Genomic DNA, 21,237 nt, shown 5'->3' with positions numbered 1-21,237 from the left:
ATGGTTTTGGTATCTTGGGTTTGGGACCTCCCGGATAACGTGATGGAGGTGTTGCTTTCGGCCAGGTGTCCGGCAACCAAATCCCTGTACCGTTGGCGTAAGTTTTGCGACTGGTGCAACAGACAAAATGTTGATCCTTTTTCAGTGTTCCTTTACTGTGGTTCTCTTCTTGCTTTCTTTGGCCCACAGGGTCCTTCAAGTAGGTACCATTAAAGGTTACCTGGCGGCACTGTCTATCTTCAAGCGCTCGTCTGAAGAATGTTCTTACTTTAAGATTCCTTTGATTTCCCAATTTCTTAAAGGGCTCACTAATGTGTTCCTGCCTTCCCCATTTCAGGTGCCGGTTTGGGATCTGAATTTGGTCTTGATGGGTGCTCCATTTGAACCTTTGCACTCTTGTTCGTTTAGACTATTGTCTTTCCAGACCGTGTTCTTGGTACGGTTACTTCCGCTCGCATAGTGAGTGAATTGCAGGCACTTTCATCTAAGCCGCTGTCACGTCTCACACCCCCTTTTTAAAATTCCCCGGGTCACAATGGACCATGAACCAGGCTGGTTGGTGAAAATGCAATATTTTATTTACTTTAAGATTCAAAGGAAATCATACAATTTTCATATGGAGCAGCAATCCCCAATTGGATGATATTTACAATGGAAATGAAAGCAATGCACTTGGTTAACCTTCTAAATGAACATATCCAAAGCACAATTGAATAGGAGCACTTTCGAGGGAATTGGGTACTCTGACCTATTCCATATCTATGACAGTAATCCCCACAGCTGTGCTGCTTTGGAAAATCTTTCTGCGTCCTGCGCCGATACGCTGTCCTTGAGGGCCTCCGTCGAGCCGGTGTCACCGGATGTTATAAGTAGGACGTACAACACCCGTAGCCTCAGTTCTGTTTTTTCCGCGAACGTGTCCGCTTCGGGAATCTCGGCGCGCCTCGATTCTACTGAATCCTGTTCTTTCGGTTGTTAAAACCTGTTTTCTTCCTTAAGCTAATTGCATGATTGTCGCTGACGGACACGCGCACAACGCTTGCCTCTGGTGCCTCAGGGAGGACCACGATACGGATGACTGTCGACTGCCTATCGCTGACATCGAAGGCCTTGCGGCAGTGTAAGAAGCTGCTGTCGGTGGGTAAGGTGGCCAAGCTCTGGAAGTTGCGTTCCACTGGTCTTTCGATGGATTATTCGAAGGGCGACTCCACATCGTCGTCGTGAGTCCGGGGGTTCTCGGTCTGAGTCGGTCCCGCCATTCCTCTGCCTCGTCGAGGCACTCCAGGAAGCGCCGTCACAGGTCGCCTTCCCCGTCCTCATCCGAGGACTCCGCCTGTCAGCGGGTTGCTTGTCCGAACAAGCATTCCACTCCTGAGGAATGAGATTACTTCCGAAAGGAGATGTTGGCGATTTTCCAATTGCAGGGCTCTGGTCCGTCCGCACCGTCAAAAGACGCTGGCAGTGACCGCTCTAGAGACGCTGCTCGTACGCCTTCGGGCTCGAGCGGTCGTCCCGACCACTGGGTGCCTTCGAGATCCTGGTCAGACAAGGATGGTCGCTCTCCGTTCGTGCCTTGTCTCGTTTCACGCACAGTCTGTGGAAATGTATTTCCTTAGCGGCTGATCATATACCCGAAGGGGAGGAACTGGATGGTTTCCTTGCTATCGTGCAGGATGGCAAGGATGCCATGTGTGAATCCGTTCAGTCGGGTCTGGATATGGTTGATTACGTCAGATGGTCCATGGCGGCGAGCACCGTAATACGCAGGTTTAGGCTCCTTAAAATGCCCTTTGATGGTGAACATCTTTTTGGCAGCAAGGCTGACGAGAGTCTTGAGAGGTTGCAGACCTCCAAAGCTGCAGCGAAGTCGTTGGGCGCTGCAGTTCGCCAACCTCCGCCTTTTCGTCCTAGGGTACAGCAATGGAGGGGAGGTTCCTTTCGTTATTACTCATCCTTTGGTAAATCGAGAGGAGCTACAAGTCAAAGGGGCAACCGTAGGAGTGCCAGAGGTGGAAAACAAGGTTCTCTAGGTGCCAAGGCCGCTCAAGCAGTTGCCTCTTTGCCCTCAGGCACTGCCGCAGCAGCTTCAGCTCAGTCATGAGGCCCATGCTTCTCCGGTTGGGGGAAGGCTGGCGCAGCATCTTGTAGAATGACGTGCCATTACTTCAGATGTGTGGGTTCTGGAGATCATAGCCAACGGCTACTGTCTTCCTTTTTGGCGGCAGAGGCCTCACGACAATCCACCAGGGAATCTCTTTGAAGAGTCTGGATCCGCTCCTTGCGCAGGAAATTCATCCCTGCTGGAGAAAGATGCCATAGAACTGGTGCCTGTAGCGGAGAGGAACAAGGGATGGTATTCCCCTTATTTTTTGATTTCAAAGAAAGACTGGGGATTGAGACCCATCATGGACTTGCACGGTTTGAACAAGCTCCGCAGGAAGGACAAGTTCAAGATGGTTACTCTTTCTCAAGTCCTCCAGGCCCTTGAACTTCAGGACTGGTTGGTGTATCTCGACCTCAAGGGCGCTTATTTTCATGTGCCGATCCATCCCAAGCACAAGAAGTACCCGAGGTTCGCGGTTGGCGACTCGCACTTTCAGTTTCGGGTCCTGCCGTTCGTATTGACCTCTGCCCCGAGGGTCTTTACCAAGCTCATGGTGGTGGTGGCGGCAGTGTATCTCAGGAAAGGGGGGGATGTTAGGGAGAATTCTCCTCCTAGGGCTAATTTCCCTCACCTAGTGAGTCCCCCAGCAGCTTTGCTAGATTTCTGGAGTTATTTCTTTTCACCTGGTAAGAGTGTTCACTTTTTGTCCACTCTTACATGTGTATTGCCATGTGTGTTTCTACTATTTGTGTGATCTTGGACTCTGGAGCACACCATTCCAGGACCCTCTTCTTTGTTGTGTTGTACAGCATCTTCAGTGCAGTAACACAGGGTTGTCTTTGAGACTTCCCTCGACTCCATTTCTGAGGAGACTACTGTCCCCCAGAAAAGGGTGAAGTTACCATTAACTTTACCTAGTCAATCTACCACAGATCCAGTACACCCCATCTTCCATGGAGTACTGGGAAGGGTTAATGCGTATCCCTTTTTATCTGTACCTCCTAGAGCATTGTTTCGCTCTTTTAACATTTAGACTTGGCTGGTGGCAGTGGTATCTACCCTAACTTTTCTACCGCGATTATATTAGATAAACATGGTACTGTTCTTGGCTATTATATTAGCCTCGAACATAAACCCGCTTGACCGAATCGTCTTTCTTTTGGCTCCCGTTGGGTTTAATCGCCATTTCTTATTGTTAAAGTCCTCCTTGTGTTTTACTTTGCGCGGCAAACTAGGTTCGCCTTCTTTGTTCACTGTCTTTTGGCGGGCTTCTGCAGAGGAGCCCTCCACAAGGCGCCTGGGTGTCTAGGTGGGCTGAATGTGGAGGAGGGGTGTAGTCACCCCCTGCACAGGGTATCCTAGGAAACCCAAGTCGTACTTTGCCATGATTGGCTGAGGTGGTTGTCCCCCTGCTGCGTGATTGACAGCCAGGCTGTGTGAATGGGGGTTTTGCGCACAAAAGGCAGGTCTCTTGGGCTAGATGTCAGAGAGTCACCACTGGAACTACAAGGAACCGAAGAGAAGCAGAGAGAACGACGGCTGCTGCAACTACCCCGTCCCGGTGAAGCCCTGCTACAGTCCTGAGCTATCTACCCTTCAACGACTAAGAAGAACCAGTCCAGAGTCTTCTTCCCTTGAGCCTGGTGGGGATAATCAGCTCATCATCTTCAGCCAGAGGTCGCCTTCGCGGTCGAAATCGCTGCACACTGCTGTAGTGGTCCAGATAGCCACCTGAAGAGCCTCTCCTCCTGTTTTAAGGAGTGCACCTTTTTATTTGTTGTCGCTGCTGCCGGCTTCATCCCTGTGTGGTGCAGACCCCCTTCAGACGTCCTCCTTCACAACGAAGCTCCAGGAATCGTGGGTCTGCGGGAAACCAACTGGAACAACTGCCTGGGTACCAGCTGCACCATTGAAATAAGGTACTGTGCTCTACTTGAGGAAACTGGGTGAATCCCTTTTCTTCATCTTCAAGGCTTGCCTTTATCTTCCCTCCTTATAACTTTTGCTTTCGAACATTAATATCGAAAGTACTCTTGGCTACGTTGAATCGTGAACTGTCTGACTGTGTGATCTTCGGCAACAGGTCTCCGGTGTCACTTGACCCTGGCTCCGGCCCTTTGACTTTTGAACTCCTGTCACGAGTGTTTCTCGATTCTGCCTGCCTAACTAAAATATTGCCTGTGATTTTTGCCCCCAACTCCCTCTGGGTATCCCAGGTGCCTAGTGTGTTTTTGCCCCGGTAGCATTTAATGTCACGGATGCGCGTTTAGTTAGTAGACCGAACTGTCAGTGATCGGAATCGCATTCGCTGTAACGTGTTTTGTTCGTAACACTGGTTCATTCAAACACAGGATACTTACCTTGAAACTTACTGTACAAAGTGAATTGGTTAGGTTTGGCAAGGCGGTCCTTTACTCTGCAATTTGATTGGGCATTCTAAATTTGTATATTTTCCCACCTATTTACGTTGGTACTGCTTTGGGAGTCTGTCATAGATATGGAATACGTCGGAGGACCCAATCCCCTCAAAGAACAAGTTACTCTATTACCTGGTAACGTTTTTTCGATGGGATGGTCCGACGATGTATTCCAGATAGGCTCCTCCCTGCCTACCCCGCTACAGAATTTCTTATGCGATTGCAGCTTACGTTTCTGCAAGGCTTTCTGTGGTCATACTGGCAGAAGACTGGTGCCACACGTTCTGGGAAAAAACTACAACTGAGGCTACGGGCGTCGTGCGTCCTACTTATAAAATCTGGTGACGTTGGCTCGACGGAGGCCCTCAAGGACAGCTTATCGACGTCATTGACGCAGGACGCAGAAAGATTTTCCGAAGCAGCACAGCTGTGGTGATTACTGTCAAAGATATGGAATACATCGTCGGACCATCCCATCGAAAGAACGTTACCAGGAAAGAGAGTAACTTGTTCTTTTGAATTAGGATAGATGGAACCCAAGTTTAGGTTTCCCCCTGCAACGTTCCCTCAACCCCCCCCATTAATCAGATTCTGAGTGGATAGAAAGAAGCAGCAGGTAGTCTGGAATAAAATTCGACCTTCCCTCACAGAATGAGAAGCAAAAACAGATTTTAAACCCTTTGCAAAGGCATGCAATGACACTCGGAAATGGACAAATAAATAATTAGTGTGGTTAAATGTGTGCGGACAATGTTTTCTCCCAACAACAGGAATGCAGAAACACCAGCAATCAGAATGCAATGGATCAACAAGAAGCAAAATACAAGTGAACTGGTCAGTAGAACTACCACCCCCCCTTAATGCTCATTTTCAGTTCACAAAGGATTTGAGCACAACACCTGAATATATGTAATACTTCTTTTTTTATGATTTGTAGCATACACTTGCTTTTTGATTTTAGTATAATGCTGAACACCAATAATTACATCTAGGGCAACATAAAATGCACAATAAACATAAGCAAGTTAGATACCTTGCACATACGTATATACAGTCAACATAATGGGGATTCTGTTGTCGGTATACAAGACAGTGGTCATCACATCAAGATTTGCAATGCGTCCATATGAGTAACAATTAGATTCAGTGAAAAACATTTGTGACACTGTGATTCGAGAGTGATTGTCTACACCACTGTGTTTTGGTCTTATGTGGGGTATATATGAGCCACGTTCTTCTTGGGGGCCTTCGTCAGGACAACTAAGACTGCGTCGTCTTGGTGTTCGGAGAGTACTGTGGAGGGTCAGTGAAACCACAGGCTTGAAAGTTAGAGTCAAGAGACCTGCAGTGTCTTCAAACTCGGAGTCATAATAGACGACTAAATACAGGTAGCCGCCAGGTCACAGTCGCAAGATGTGGTGGGGGACTGGATCTGAACAAACCCTGTGATTAGGTCGAAAGGCACCGGTTACAGAGTTGGTGCCGGAGCTGGGAGCAAGAATTCATTGAGGAGCTCCCCGGCTCGCCTGTATTGAATCAGGGCGGGCAGAGCGATATGGCAATGGCTTTGTCACAGTTCGCGGGTGCGGCGATACGCATCGCTTGATCTTGCTCCCAGCTCCGGCACCAGCTCTGCAACCGGTGCCTTTCGACCTAAGCTCCTGCAGCGCTAGTTTGGTGGCTACGACCTTCCGGCGGACTGCAAGGTGGTGCTTGCCAAGGCCAGGGCTTTGTCTACACTGAAATGCTATGGCCATAAGTGGAAGAGGTTCGCCGTATGGAGATGTGCACAGAAACTCAACCCTCTACGGATTACGGACCCAAAGGTGCTGCCGTATTTGCTATCGCTGGCCAAGGCAGGGTTGGCCCATGCTTCCATCAAGGTTCATCTGCCAGCTATCTCCCGCTTCACCAGAACTCCAGGTCGGTCGTCGTTGTCACACCGACTGGTCAAGGAATTAAAGGACTTTTCCATTCGTTCCTGCCTGTGAACACTCCGGCCCCGGCGTGGGAGCTCAATGTGGTGCTGACTAGGCTCATGGGTCCCCCGTTCGAGGTTATGCCTTCGGCGCCTCTGAAGTTTGTATCGTGGAAGACAGCGTTTCTTGTGGCTGTCACCTCCGCACGACGAGTGGGAGAGATTCAGGCCCTCTCTTGTAAACCACCTTACTTGACATTCCATGAGACAAGGGTGGTGCTGCAGATGCACCCCTCCTTCATGCGCAAGGTGCCGTCGGACTTCCATCTGAACAAGCCCTTTGTGTTAACTGTTTTCTTCCCGTCACGTTACCCATTTTCTTCCCGTCGCCTTCGTCGCCGGCTGTGAGGACTTTGCACTTGCTGGATGTGGCTAGAGGGCTGAAGTTCTACGTGGACCGCACAAAGTGTTTTCGGAACATATCACAGCTGTTTGTGAACTTTGGTCCTGTGAACCAAGTGTAGGCCCTCTCACAGGCTTCCATTTCCAGAGTGCTGTCCGGCTGCATCACCCATTGTCACCAGTTGGCAAACCGACCGTTGCCTGGCCGCCCGTGAGCCCATTCGACCAGAGCGATCGCTGCAACTACGGCGTTCCTGTCTGGTGGGCCCCTGCTGGACATCTGCAGGGCTGATATGTGGAGGTCGACGCACACCTTCACGAAAATCTACTTCGTCGACTGGGATTTCAGGGAGGAGTCCAGAGTCAGCCAAGCGGTGCTGCGCAACCTGTTGGCTTGAAGGTGACCCTGGTGAGGAGGTAAGAGATGCTTATTGTTGAGTTGTTATGCTTAATGTTGAGCCTTGCCACCTCCCGTGGTCGTGCATGTGTGTACTGCTATTTATTCTTACCTGTAACTGTTGTTCTCCAGCATGGGTCTGGCATTGATTCACATGCAAACCCTTCCGCCTACCCCTCTGCGGCTCTTCTCTTGGTCCTACTGCCACTTTACGTGCTACCAAATCTGAAGATGGCTGCCAGAGGAGGCCTTAGGTAGAGAGCAGTCATTGGCTGGGGGCAGTATGACCCAGAGACCCTTGATTGGTTGTTAGGAGAAAGACAGTTCAGAAACGAAACTGATTTTTTCTTTGCCAAGAATTCCCAGCCTGACGACGGGGAATATTCATGAGCATGTGAATCCATGCCAGACCCATGCTGGAGAACAACAGTTACAGGTAAGTAACTTTTTCCATATGCAGTACTGTTTTAGGCCTTAGGGATTTAATATATGTGATGTTTCTGTTAACTTGTGTTTCCCATTTCCCATAGCCTTCCTATATGTTGGGTGATGAGCACAAAGTTACAGACCTTCCACATATACCAGGGTTGGGATGGATCTATAGGGCACTATACTGCATGCTGCAGGCCCATAGGGGACTTCGCTTTTTGTTAGGTGTGATGGTTCTTCACTCTGTGTTATTTAATGTTGCTTACCCTTCGTACAGGACCCACATATTGACAGTGGAGGTTGCATAGACTTTACTATTTGTATTGTATTATGGGATCTTTAATACTGATGTTACTTATTTGAACTAATAGAATAATATGTTACGTAAACAAAATATATATTTTTCCGTACGTCAGTGTGGTGTATTTCACGAGTTGCGTGTGGACTAATTTTCTGTGTTTCCACCTACTACTCCTACCCGAGTGTTAAGCCTTTCCTCATGGGTTAGTGCTTGTAACATTCCACCCTCAACAGAGGGATGCACAAAAATTGCCTTAACACTTTATCCTTCAGAGCCAAATCTGGAACACTTCATATGCAAATACAACCCCACAAATGTTACAGGACTCGCTCGTTGAGTCGTTGATTTTGCCCCATCACCGGTTGTCTTACGCCTTTACTTGTGCACCTTCAGCTCGTCTGGCTCTCGCAATGATGCTATTTATTTTTAACAGATCCAGAATTGGCACGTGACATTGTGAGCCTCGTTCAGTGCTTACGACTGATTGGGGAGTACATATCTGTTGAAATGGCATACCTAATGGAGACAAGCTGTTGTCACCTCCTGTCACCAGAGAGCACCGCCGAACAGATTTTGGAGGACATGATAGCAAATGATACGTAAGAGTCCCAGCTTTTATCCATGTTATCCCTTAAAGTGTCAGTTTGCCAATTTACTCAGTGCTTGCCGTGTCCTTTGGTTTTTTCTACACAAGTCCGTCTATTAAATGACAGAGGATAAAACGTTGACTTGTTTAGAGTTCAGCCATATCTGTGAAATGCCCCCTTCATTTGTGGTTCCATGTGCTACTGGGCACCAGTGATACCCACCTTCAGCGTGATGTGCTACCTGGAATTAGGCATAGGCTCTGGTGCTTGAGAATTGAGTCCACTGGTGTGTATATGCGATTACCAATCGGGTGAGTATCATACACTTCAATTTTTCTATGAAACAACCCTGCCCAGGAGCTGCGACTGCAGCTGCAGACTCTGCTTCTGTTAGCAAGTGGAACAGTTAATTCCTACCAGCTCGCGGTTACCAGTGACAATGCTTAACCTGCTTATCTGCCATAGACAGGAAAGCCGTCAACGAGTGGTCAGCCCAGACCTGCCGACCCCTGTGGCCATTTTTGGACTTGGTCAGATTTTAAAATGAAAGGCCATCCTTGTTAGAAAAGATGTTTCAATTGATGCACCCTCCCACAGGTTCCTCATATGGATGGATATTCCCCAGCACCAGCTGTTCTCAAAAAACATTTGCAGGGGTAGTGGTGTAGCATGATGTCCATTCTCTCTGATAGTCTTCTCGGCTCCGGACATGACGCCATCTTTCCATATATATCACACACTATGCCCCATTACTTGATTTGCTTTTTTGAAATGCTCTGCGTGCGGTTCTTTCTAGAGCACCAGCAAAGGGATTGTTGCATCTCTCTGCCTCATCCCAGCAGTCTGGTTTTAAGCACTGCCGAGATCTCAGTTCCAGGATGTCCATCTAACCACACAATGTGTGTGGTGCCACGGGTAGACCACGATGTGGGGCAATGCACCTTGTGTTAGTCCATGAACCCGAAGGTCTTGAAGGATCGGGCTGATAAACTGTAGCGAAGTGTTAGGAAAATGGTTTTTTGCTGCTTTCTTGCAGACACTCTACTTTTTGCTATTGTGTTGTACCATTTCTCACTTTTGGAGGAAAGTCGAGCCTTTTTGCTTCAATCTCCTATTGACTTCCCCGCTAGGTACAAGGATAATATCTGGTCACGCACCGGTCATAATGGACATGAGAACTCAATTTCAGAACCTCATGAAGCAACCATGGAAATTGTATAACGCTAATTCGAGGGTGCGCACTGCCCATATCACTCAACTTGCGGCACAAGGCAGGCATGCCCCATTAATCTTTGCATTGGTAATGGAGCCCTTTGCCAAGTGGACTAGGGAATGCTTCAGAGGTTTTCTCTTGCAGCAGCTTTTCCTCCATATTGTATGGACCCCCAAAAGTTTTGCATTCTATTTTTGCACTTTTTCCTGACTTTTTACAATGAAGTGAAGCCTTCAGCTTCATTCCACTGTCCTTTTGTTCATATGTTATGGGGAAACAGACTTGTCTGTCAGACTGTCAGTACTGTGAAACTGACAACAAAAATGTGTAACGTTGTTTTTTTTGTTTTTTTTTTCTACTTACTTGTACTGCACTTCCCCCCCCCCCCTCTCCCCTTCCCCTTCCACTTTTCCCTTCACCTACCCCTGCACTTGCGCGGTCTGAATGATACCTGGCCTAGTAGGATTGTCTGTCTTCCTCTTGTTCCCCCCCTCACTGCCTCGTCGCGCCTTGAAACACCTGTGTATAGGCGCGTTACAAATGCCATATCATATCAATGCTACACCCCTCCGGAAAACCAAATTGAAATGTTGCCCGTAGATTTTAGCTTTTCATCCTTTCATTCAGCTGAATGGCCACTACCTTCTCCAAGAATTCTTTCAAAAAAGGAAGAGCTGGATAGTTTCTATTAATCTTTTGACTTTGTTGCCTGTTTGGGTAACCTTTTAACATTGCACAATGCGTCCTCCAATGCAGTGCAACAGGGTTTCTTTTGTGTGACCCTAAACTACAATCAACAGGATTTGTGGGTTATCTAAGATGTCCTTATGGACAAACTCACTATTTCTACTGTATTTTACTTTAGCTTTACTGTGCTTTGCTACTAACTGTGGCTAGTGTCCTAGCATGGCCGTGCCATGAGGTTTTTTGTTTGTTCCTTCGCCACACTGTCTTTTTGCCTTCTTCCTGCCTTCTAGGGTCAGGAAAATCCTGTTATTGTCATGCATTTGCCTGGGAAAACTGTGCTTTCTGCAGGCTAGTGCAGGTCATGCCACTTGGAAGCCCGGAGGTGACTGGTCCCAATGCGCAAACTGGTTTCTGTATGTCTGGAGTCTATGCATGAGTTTCACCAACAGTGATTTGACCACTGCTGGGGTCTGTGTGTGATGGGCAGACCTTCCATTGGTTGGACTGAGTTTCGGTGCTTACCTGAGTTTTGAGTAAGAGGAGGCCTGCAAGGAGCCTAGTATCCTGAATAACCTTGAAGATTTTGGAAGACCTGTGGATCGATGCTGAGAAGGCCTGGCTACCAACGTTTGCTGCAGTCCCGGTGTAGCCCTGTCTGGCTAGTGATCTAAGAAGACTTCATCTGTGCTTCCTGTGGTAACTCAACAAGTTGGAGCCTTCAGAAGTGCCCCTGGGCCATCCAGTGAACTGACCAGCTCCAGTCTGGGCTAGCACGGTAGATGAGTTGTTCCATGTTTCGACACTGAACTGGGGTGTCAGCTTGTCTTGCAAGAGTCCTTGCTGCAAACGTTTGGCGTCCTAGCATCGACAGGGCCCCCATGTGTTGGGTAAGATTTTCATAATAATGATACATCTTCCTGACCTGTGTCAACCACAGAACCTCTTGATTTTACTGGTGGATTATGTTTTTATACCTCTGTCAGTGGGAATCTTTTTTCCCCCAAACTCTTTTTATGGGTGTTATTTTTAAGACTCTCCATAGTCTTTTTTTTTGACAACTTTTTGGCAATACGTGCCTATTCTTGCCCGGTTGCCCTAGGGGCTCCCCTTTTAACTTTCTCTGGCTAACCTTGTGAGAACTCCAGTTCCCATGGGTAGAAAGCGTCTTTGAATCCCTTTTACATTTTATTTGGTTAGACCAGCACCACCCACCTTATGTGGAGTGCTGGGGAGATGCTGAGTATCCCCTTTCTCATTTTGAATGTAAAATGTATGTTACAAGGACAAACATACCTTTGATGGCTGGTGGCAGTGAACCTTTTTATCAATTCTGTGCCCCTTTATTGCATCCAGGGCAGAAAATTCCTTTGTGTGATTTTTATCTTCGGCTGCAGTCCTATGGACTCCCCGCCCAGGCTCCAGAGTCTTTGTAGGCAGTAAGCGAGGGAGGAGTTTTAAAATCTGCAGCCGTTTGTCTTCCAGCCTGAGTGAGAGATTCCAATTCAAACTGGGAGGCTGGCTGCCCTGAAAGGATTGCCAACCCCGCCAAGTTTGAATGTTGCAAGGCTTTTTGACTGGGTGCCTGTATAAAAGTCCAAACTTGGAATCTGAAGAGATAGTTGACCACTGGGACCGAAACTGAATAGAAAGATACATTTGAGGCTGAACCGATTTCCAGCGACTGGAAAGCCTGCTGTGTAACCAGAGCTTGCTGTAGCGCTTCCTTCTAATTGACCTGTGTACTTCGAAAACGATGACCCTGACCTAGAGCCTTGCAGGGCTGCAATACCCCAATACCCTGGGACCTTGGGCCATTGTGCAGTGCACAGTCTTCCGAATACCTCTGACACTTCGTGGGCATCTTACTGGATCTCCAGAGGCACGATTCCAGTCCGAAAAGAAGCGCATCTAGCCACGAGGGAAACCTTGCCTAGAGCCTTCCCCTGTGATCCTTGCTGCAAATGTCCTTCTAGTTTCCTGTCTTGTGTTTTTCTTGATGAAGGAATTCAACGACAGGATTTCTGGCTCCAAATCTTGAAGTCCTGCTGAGGAACTTTGCTGGCACGGGTATCTACTTAGTCTCTTGTGATTCCCGTGTAGTTTGAGTGTTTTCTGTGATTGGGCGTCCTCTCGTCAAGTGCACTCAGGCCCCTGCTGGAATCCACCTAGAGTGTCTTCTCTGAAGCCCCTGGACCAACTCTAAAGTACTTACTTGCTCTAACATGCTTCCTTAGGATCTCTGACTTTTGCTACTTAAGAACCTCTCCTGACCTGCCTATTCGACACTAGACCCTAGTGTCCCCCCTTCTGCCACTGAGAACACTCATGCTCCAGGAATAAGGAAAAGATTTCTAAGGATTGGGCCTTTTGCCTAGAAAAGAGAATACGTGTTTTAAAGTTATTTACTTGTAAAAGAAGTTGGTTGGTAATTGTAACTCAGAGTGAACAGTTACAAAAGTTATTACTTAGCTTAGAAATGTTCTGCCATTCTAAAAACTATATGCAACATCTTTCTTTCCTTAGAAATTGTTCCGCCATTCTAACAAAGTAGATGTAAGGTTATATTACTCACCTGTGATTTGGTTGTGCCTCTTCCCAAAAGTAATGCTGTTGGTTTCACTTCACTTCACTATTCCTGTTCGGATAAATGTATTAGTGTCCTGAACTGGGTCTTGCTTCCCCTGACTTGCTGTTAGCCTGTCCAGAATGTCTGCATTAGGTTTAACCTATCTAGAATAACTTTGAGACATTTATGAAGTGTAACACTGAGTTTTGCTTTCCTTGGTCTGCTGTAGACAGACACAAAAACAGTCTTGGTCTTATACCTGCTTATAGCTCCTGTGAAAAGTGTGTAGGTTTTACTTACCTTGAGTATAACTGCGTTATCCTAAAACAAGTTGGTTATTGCTTCCCTTAGTCTGTGAACTGAAAAGCAAATGTAATTGAACATTACACCACAAGGTCCAGCTCCCCTAGAATAACTGTTATCCTGAATCAGTGTTACAGGATTATACCGTTCCTAGAATCTGTGTTTCACTAGATCAGTAACTTATATTGTCAAGTTGATATTAGTATGTGATTTCTTGCTAAGTGTTAGGCAGAAACCTGTGCAGTTCCCTTAGGGACCACTGCAAAAAGTTTAAGACCACAGGAGTAAGCAGTAAACCCAATTGGTAGCAGTCTGCACCCACCAGATTTACCTGGTAGCTGTGGCTGAGCAGTCAGACTTCTTTCAAGAAGAGTTAGGCATTATATAGAGTATACACAATAGGACAACAAATACAGTAGAACAAGCAAACACTGACCAGAGCTTTTGGTATTAAAAGTATATAATTATTCATTTAAAATACTTATGTAAATACACTGGCACTAATATGTCAAGCAAGTTCAAACAGTCACTAGAAATATATGCACCTCCCTAGTTAATTATTCGACAAGTGTAGGTTAAGACACCACTTATTAGCAAAACAGAGGTGAGTGCGTAACCTTAGATGGCACTCAAACAATTCGTTAAAAAGGGAGGGAAAGGCAGAGTATGGAAATAAAACAGTACCAACAAGAAAGGCAGGGTCTACTGTAGAGCCAAAGTTCATAGGCCTGGCCGACTCTTGGAGAGAGCAAGGCGGAATGTGCCCAAGATCACACATTGGAAATGCACTCAAAGTCTTTGCTGAAAATGTCAAGAGGTTGTATCAGTTCAGAAAGATAAAGTTAGAAGGTTTGGAGGCCAACCCAGTTGGAAAGTCAAGGATTTATGGGACACCTTGTCCAAGCGGGACACAGTACCTGAAATGGTGAGAAAGCTCCAGCGGGGGCAGTTGTTCCTGGCAGCGGGTGCAAGTCGTGGCTTCGACCAAAGGAAGAGATGATCTCGACGGGGAAGAAAGCTGGAGGTCGTTGCACTCCTAGGGAAGAAACCAGCTGCGGAGTTCCGGATTAAAAGGTACGACCCTTTTATTCGCGGTCAGTGGTGAAGCGTGGCTATCTGGCCGCCAGGGTGCTTGGCACGGGAGATTCGACCATGAGACGTCCTGGAAGGCAAAAAAGGCGAACTGGTTGGTCCCACCAGCTAAAAGGGAAGAAGACTCTCCTGGAAGAAGATCTCCTCTGTCGTCGGAGAAGTGGTGAGTTCGTACAGCAGGGCTCCACCGGTGGTGTCATTGTAGATGGCTCAGCTTCTCCTCTGTTGGGATTCTTTAGGTCCTGTGGCGACCTCTGAAGTTCCAGTCCCCAAAGCCCTGCTTTTATGCAGAAGAACCCTCATTCAACAGCCTAGCTGTCACTCAAACATGCGAAGTGGTGAGCCGGGCGGCTCACCACTGGGCCAATCACACAAGAGTGCGACTTGCGTTGCCAAGGCAACTCAGTCCAGGGTGCCTAATCCCCCTCCCACACATCATGTAGATCCCAGACAGAGTGGCACCATTTGGGGGGCTTCTGTGCAGAAGCCCGCCAAAAAGTGGAACAAAGGGCTCGACTTGGGTCAGAGTTTCAGAGGCGAACACAAACGCCATTATAAAACCGAGTCCTGGCAAAAAGACCCAACCGGTGAATAAATATAAAATAAATAAACCGGCGGTATCTTTAACATTGCACCAAAAAGTGATGTGTTTAAAATCAATGGGAAAATCACATAAGAAATATTCTGGTGGAATATTTTGCGTGGTATCCACTGCCACCAGCCAGAAAATCGACAAGGGGGGGACTGGACAGTGCCCCCTTGGAAAACAGACCCGGGGCAATTGAATTACCCCTACCAGTACTTCCACAATATGATGGTTTGTACTGGTTCTGTTCACAATTTGAGACTAGTAAAGCCAATGGTGACTTTACATGTCCTGGGAGACAGTCAATCCCAGGGTATGGAGTCTATGTTTGGAGGTCACTATGACACCCCTGTGTTACTGCACTGAGGGTGCTGTGTAACACACATACCAAAAACACATGAAGCCCTATGGAGTAAAAGACCCCATAGCCCATAAAACACATTCACGGTCAAAGGTCATTCTCAAATCATGCCTAAGAGTGGGAGAAAGGGTCTCACTCTTAGCAGGAGAAAAAAATAAACCCCAAAAATCCAGCAAAGCCGCTGGGGGACTCACTAGGTTTGGGAAATTAGCCTTAACAGAGAATTCTCCCTAACACTAAACGTCGTGGTACAACTGATAGGGTCTACTACCCTTATTTCGGAAAGTAATTGTGGGTATATATAATGTGATAGTACTTATTTCCCCCAAGCTATATCTGGGCCTACTTGTATTTAAATTTATTTTTACAATACATAGTGTTTCAGTGTTTCTTTGGACAGTTTGTTTTACAATTTAATTTGTACTGATTCTACAGCCCCCTCTCCCTCGTAAGATGAGCCTGACTGCTCTGTCTACGCTACCATAAACTCAGGTGGGTACAGCCTTATACTGAGTGGAGTGGAGGCTTGCACTGTCTCAGTTGAATAGTTTTACTAAACCCTTAGTTGGACTTCAGAAAAGCTGTCATAACACTGAGATAGAGGACAGACTTCGACTGACACATCTGTGTCCCCTGCTGTCGCTGTGCATTGGTGGCCGTCGCTTAAACTGGCTTTTCCTGCATCCAGTAGAGTGCATAGAGGAGTCCTGCACTGGTGCCTGCTGAATTGTTCCAGGTTAAGAGGTTGCACTCAGCTCCTGGGCACAACTGGGACTCTTCTTCCACCCGCAACTCCCGGGCTTCTTTGACCGCAACCAACAGCAGGAAAACCTACCTCCGGTGCACCTACAATGACCTGCCTGATGAAAAACCACGGTACGGGAGGTGTGTGTGGTGTGTGTGGGGTGTGAGGGGGGCGAGGGGGCTATAAATTACAGCAGGTCTTATCTGCAACCCTATCTCCAAACTTTAAAAGGTTGCTAACTTTTAAATAGTTTTACAACTGTTTGGTTTTGGAAATAGTTGTTGGTTCATTTCTGTGTTATGATAAATACATTGATCTTTCATAAGCATAGAAAAAGAATAATAAACTATTTCATGAATACATTTTTTAATGAAAATATTTAAAATTACATTTTATCATTCGTAGAACATTAACATTCAAAATTTGAATTTCATCTTACAAACTGTTAACATACATTTTGGTGTTTCAACCATTTTCACTACCAAAATTTAAAACATATTAGCAATCGTCACAATTATACAAAAAGGTCAACCTTTCCTAAAACCATTCATCACGTAATTCTTTAATAAGACTTCTCGCCAAGCATTCTCACCACTTCCATAGTTAAAAACAATTAACTGCATTCACTCGATTCCATATATATTAAATACATTTTTCATTTCGTAATGTGAAGAAACGGCCCACAACACGTGTCCTAAGATCTTTTAGCATTGGGCATTCGACAACGTGTTTTTAGAGTTTGGGCCACTGTAGGGTCCTTACATTAACCACAATTGCGATTAATAAGACTAAGGTTTTTGTCGCGGACATCTGATTTCACCAATGGGTAAACAGTTTAAACTAAAGCGCAGAAATTGGTTTCTTACTTTCGAGCAAGGAAATTTGACAAAATGTTTAGGCATGGTTGCAAAGGCTTTATCGAACGATAATGTAGAATGAACCTTGTACCTTTTTGGTTTGTTTATCCGATTCATTTCCCTAACCCTTTTTGTAACCCCCTAATGGGTTAGAGACCCAGTCATTCCGTTGTTTCCCTCACTGTCCCAAAGTATTAACAGTATATATGTATTTAATGCACCCAAAAAACTGGACGACTTAACACCCAAGTCCTTGAGTACATTGTTTTACAAGGAACATTTGACTGGTGAAAATTGTTTACTTCCCAGTGATATCACACGCTGTTGGAACCAGTCTTGAAGTGAATGCAAACCAAGTTCATAGCAAATGGATGCCATTGGAACTGAATGTGGTAGATTAAAGACTTTCCTCCAAACACGGCCTCTAGCCTTTCCCGGTGTAGTCCAAACGACAATGGATTAATCTCGAGGCTCTACAAAATCGTGGGATTAACTTTTCCAACTTAAAATGTCATCAGTGGTTTGACAGAAAATGTTCTGTGCTTAAAGAATTGTCTTCATTTAAAAGTCCAATTGGTTAATCTTGCTTTCCATTCTCTTAATCATATCCCTATTTGTTTACACAGTAAGGTGTAACCCTAAATATGTAATCTCACGGAGCACATCAATTTCAATCCCATCAATGGTCCATTTAAATCTACATCTTTTAATTTTGTTCTCATCAAGGCAAATAATGCTACATTTCTTTTGCAATGGGGAAACTGATTTAGCCAACCAATCGAGAATCAAACTTGGACAACTATATGGGCCAGAAATTACACCTCCTACAGATGCACCACAAACCGATAATGTATGTTGAAATTGACATATAGATGGTAATATCCCCCCCCACTCCACATAACATTAAGCATTCTATAGATCCCATTGTTGGCGTAAATGTGATTTACAAGGCTTATACTTCCATATGTGATGGGACTGCCTGATCACTCAAATCTATTAGGAGGGGATCCTGGCAGCTATTGCAGCCATATCAAACAAAGCAAGTGAGCAAGGTCAGGAAAATCTACCTGCCGCAAATCGACCAATACATTCCTGGCTAGGTCACCCAATGTGTGGGTGGACAAAGAATTATCACAAAATCTGTATTCTGGAATTAGTTTTATTTTAAGTGCAGTTGGTGTAATAATACGCTGCAGTTTTCAAGAACATAAGACATTCAACATTTAAGACGTACAGAGTATAGTACCTGAGTTCTAACAATCAAATGGTCAATATTTGAACAACCAAATTCTCATGTTTTTACATTCTCTGCAAGTTCCTTGGGAAGGAAGCTAGAGAATTTAGTGGAGTCATAATCGGGTAAATCGCCCATTAAGTGTGGGCACAATCAAGAGTTGAACAATAACATATATAACATGTCAACACAACAGTGTTTCGGCCATTTTGTGAGGAGCTAGGTGAACTCTAGTGGTGTAGGCCTTCATCAGGACAAGAGTTTCTTGGGAGTAGAGTATCCTATGTCCTCTGTTGGAATGAAACAGACCGAATGTCAGGATATGGTTGGTCGAGAGAATCTAGCAGTAGATATGTAAATGAATACTAAAACAGGCGGATGCGGGTGTTACCGGCGCCAAAGAGCACATTGGCGGTAAAACACTAAATTGAATCTATCTTGGTGAAGTGGATTTGGACACTTCCTCGCCTTTAGCCAATGCGCTCTTCGGCGCCGGTAAGCACCGGCATCCGCCTGTTTTAGTATTCATTTACATATCTACTATTATGGACATAGCACTTCAGATCATTAACCTTGAACATTCCATCCATTAAGCAGCCCCAAGTGTATTCTTGGATGTGGCTGCTAATGGATTACTTTCGCATGTGCTCACTATCTAGGAGTGGCAGGGTGTGGCTGGTAAGCCGGCCCTAATGGGTGTGCCCACGATCTCGGCTATATAAACTGCCCGATCCTCAAGACAGAGGCTTTGCGTTATTCTGCACTTGCAAGCAGCGTAACGCTCACCGTGGCCTGAGGTCATACTTACCTTTGAAGATCCTGCTTCCTGGACATCCTGCTTCCTGCCAGCATATTTACCAACTGGGGAAAGCTGTTCTTACCCATCTCTTTGGCGAACCAGGTATTCATCTTTACACTTTCCGGAACGCCGAAATCTTCAGCTTGGCACCTCAGCACGACACGCTTCATTGTCGACAGCAGCGCCTGCAAGGTAAAACAGAACACAAGGTTAGACATCGCAAAAACAGTCAGTTTAAGGTTGCGCTTCGCCATACTTTGCGCTTTTCCTCAAACCATCACTTACCAGCTGTCGAACAATGCGGTAGCATCCATCTTCCATCCGGCCGTGTCTCGCGTCTCACAGCTGCATTGAGGCGGCATTTCCATCTAAGGAAAGAAAACAGAAGAGAGACATTATTGCGGGCATAAATAGGACCAACATTTAAAGACATTAAACAGAACGAACAGCATCACAAGAGCTCAAGAAAGACTTACCAATCATAAGGAGAAGCATAGTCGCAGCTGGACTGGACTAATCCTTATCAGGGTTCAGTGAAGGAACTAGATCCCATTCGATGCGCCCCTGCCAGAAGTAGCAGGATGGAGAGCTTATCTTCCATAATTCACAGGTGAGCTTTATGGGCCGGAGTATGCTCACGGACAGTACTTTGGGGTGACGGGTTCGAGAGGTACAACAATCACAGATTGGCACACTCACACTCTTATCTCCACGCAGGAACAGAATCACCACGTACCACTGCTCACAGCATTTCTACTGATGGAGAGGCCTGAAGGGGGGGATTAAAGTTCAGGGAGGGCTGCAACCGTGCCCCATTGGCTCCGCAGAGACCAGGTGAGCGTAACGGAGGGCGACTTTTTGTCGTTCGATTTAGAGGACGCATACTTCCACATCCTCATTCACGAAAAACATTGCAAGTTCCTGTGCTTCGTCGTGCCAGGGAAGCACTACCAGTTCAAGGCTCTCCCCTTTGGACTGAAGTCCGCACCCAGGGTCTTTACGAAGTGCCTGGCTCCGGTGGCGGCCCATTTGCGACTACAGGGGATTCACCTGTACCCATACCTCGACGACTGTCTTATCCGGGCCAAGTCAAGGGACATCGCTGTCAATCACACGGAGAGGACCGTACAGCTGCTGACGGATCTGGGGTTCTCTGTGAACTATGCAAAGTCCTGCTTGACTCCATCACAGGACACACTGTTCCTGGGAACAGGCTCAACACAGTATCCTGTCTGGTGGCTCCCTCGGAGGAGAGGATGGTGGCCATTTTGGGCACGGTGCAACAGCTCTTAGCACTGAAGATCACCACGGTGAGGACCATCGAGTCGCTTTTCGGCATTATGTCGTCATGATATCTACCTGATCTGGCTCTGCAGGTTGCAGATGTGACCGCTCCAGGAATTCCTGGATGCCTGTTGGAAGCTTTAAGGACAGGATAGTTCCTTTCGAGCGATAAGGTGGTGGGATGTGCACTCCAACATCGCTGGGGGCACAGACTTCCAGAGCCCCTGTACCAGAAGTCGGTCACGACGGACGCTTCCCTGGAGGTCTGGGGAGCCCTCACCGGAAGTCTCCACATCAGAGTGCTGTGGCTGCCGGTGGGGAGGACGCTAGACATCGTCCTGGAAGTAAGGGCAGTGTTTTGGGTCTTTGTCACTTCTTCCGTCCCTCAAGGGCAAATTGGTGAGGGTCTTCACAGACAATACCACCACAATGTTTTACATCTGGGAGCAGGGGGCACCAGGACCCCCGGTACTCTCCCAGAGTGGCGCAGGAATTGTGGCACTGGGCCGTTGCCCAGGGGATGTTTCTCATTCCTTTTCACCTGGCGGGTGTCAAAACACTGTTGCAGACTCCATCAGCAGGCAGCTGCGCTCTTGCCACTAGTGGGAGCTTCGGCAGGATCAAGTGAACAACTTCTTCCTCAGGTGGGGTAGTCCCTAGATTGATTTGTTTGCGACTGCGACGAACACCAAGTGCCGGAGGTTCGCCAGTAGGTTCCTGCAGCCGGGAGGCATGGGGGGGGGGTACACATTCTCCTTCCTTTGGGAAGGCATGTTCCTGTACACGTTCCCGCTGTTGCCACTACTACTACGAGTCATCAGTTAACTCGGACAATGCCGGTGCAGGATGATGCTAGTCGCTCCAGCGTGGCCGAGGCAAATCTGGTAACCGGACTTTCTCAGCATGCAAGCGTCCCCTCCAGTCAAGCTACCAGTGGTCTTCTCCTGCAGCATTA

At 46.8% G+C, this 21,237-nt stretch overlaps 1 protein-coding gene across 1 annotated transcript in view; it reads left to right on the top strand.

Moving 5' to 3' along the window:
• The window catches only part of NUP160 (nucleoporin 160), a 1,937,143-nt gene that overhangs the window by 722,304 nt on the left and 1,193,602 nt on the right, over window positions 1–21,237 (top strand). Inside the window, exon 15 of the mRNA XM_069623088.1 lies at window positions 8,402–8,567. Coding sequence (XP_069479189.1) covers window positions 8,402–8,567 — 166 coding nt within the window. The remainder of the gene's footprint in view (window positions 1–8,401; window positions 8,568–21,237) is intronic.

The sequence above is a fragment of the Ambystoma mexicanum genome, chromosome 11 (genome assembly GCF_040938575.1).
Source record: "Ambystoma mexicanum isolate Mex_15411 chromosome 11, UKY_AmexF1_1, whole genome shotgun sequence".
In the NCBI taxonomy this organism is placed as follows: Eukaryota; Metazoa; Chordata; class Amphibia; order Caudata; family Ambystomatidae; genus Ambystoma; species Ambystoma mexicanum.
This window is presented reverse-complemented; position numbering and strand designations above follow the sequence as displayed.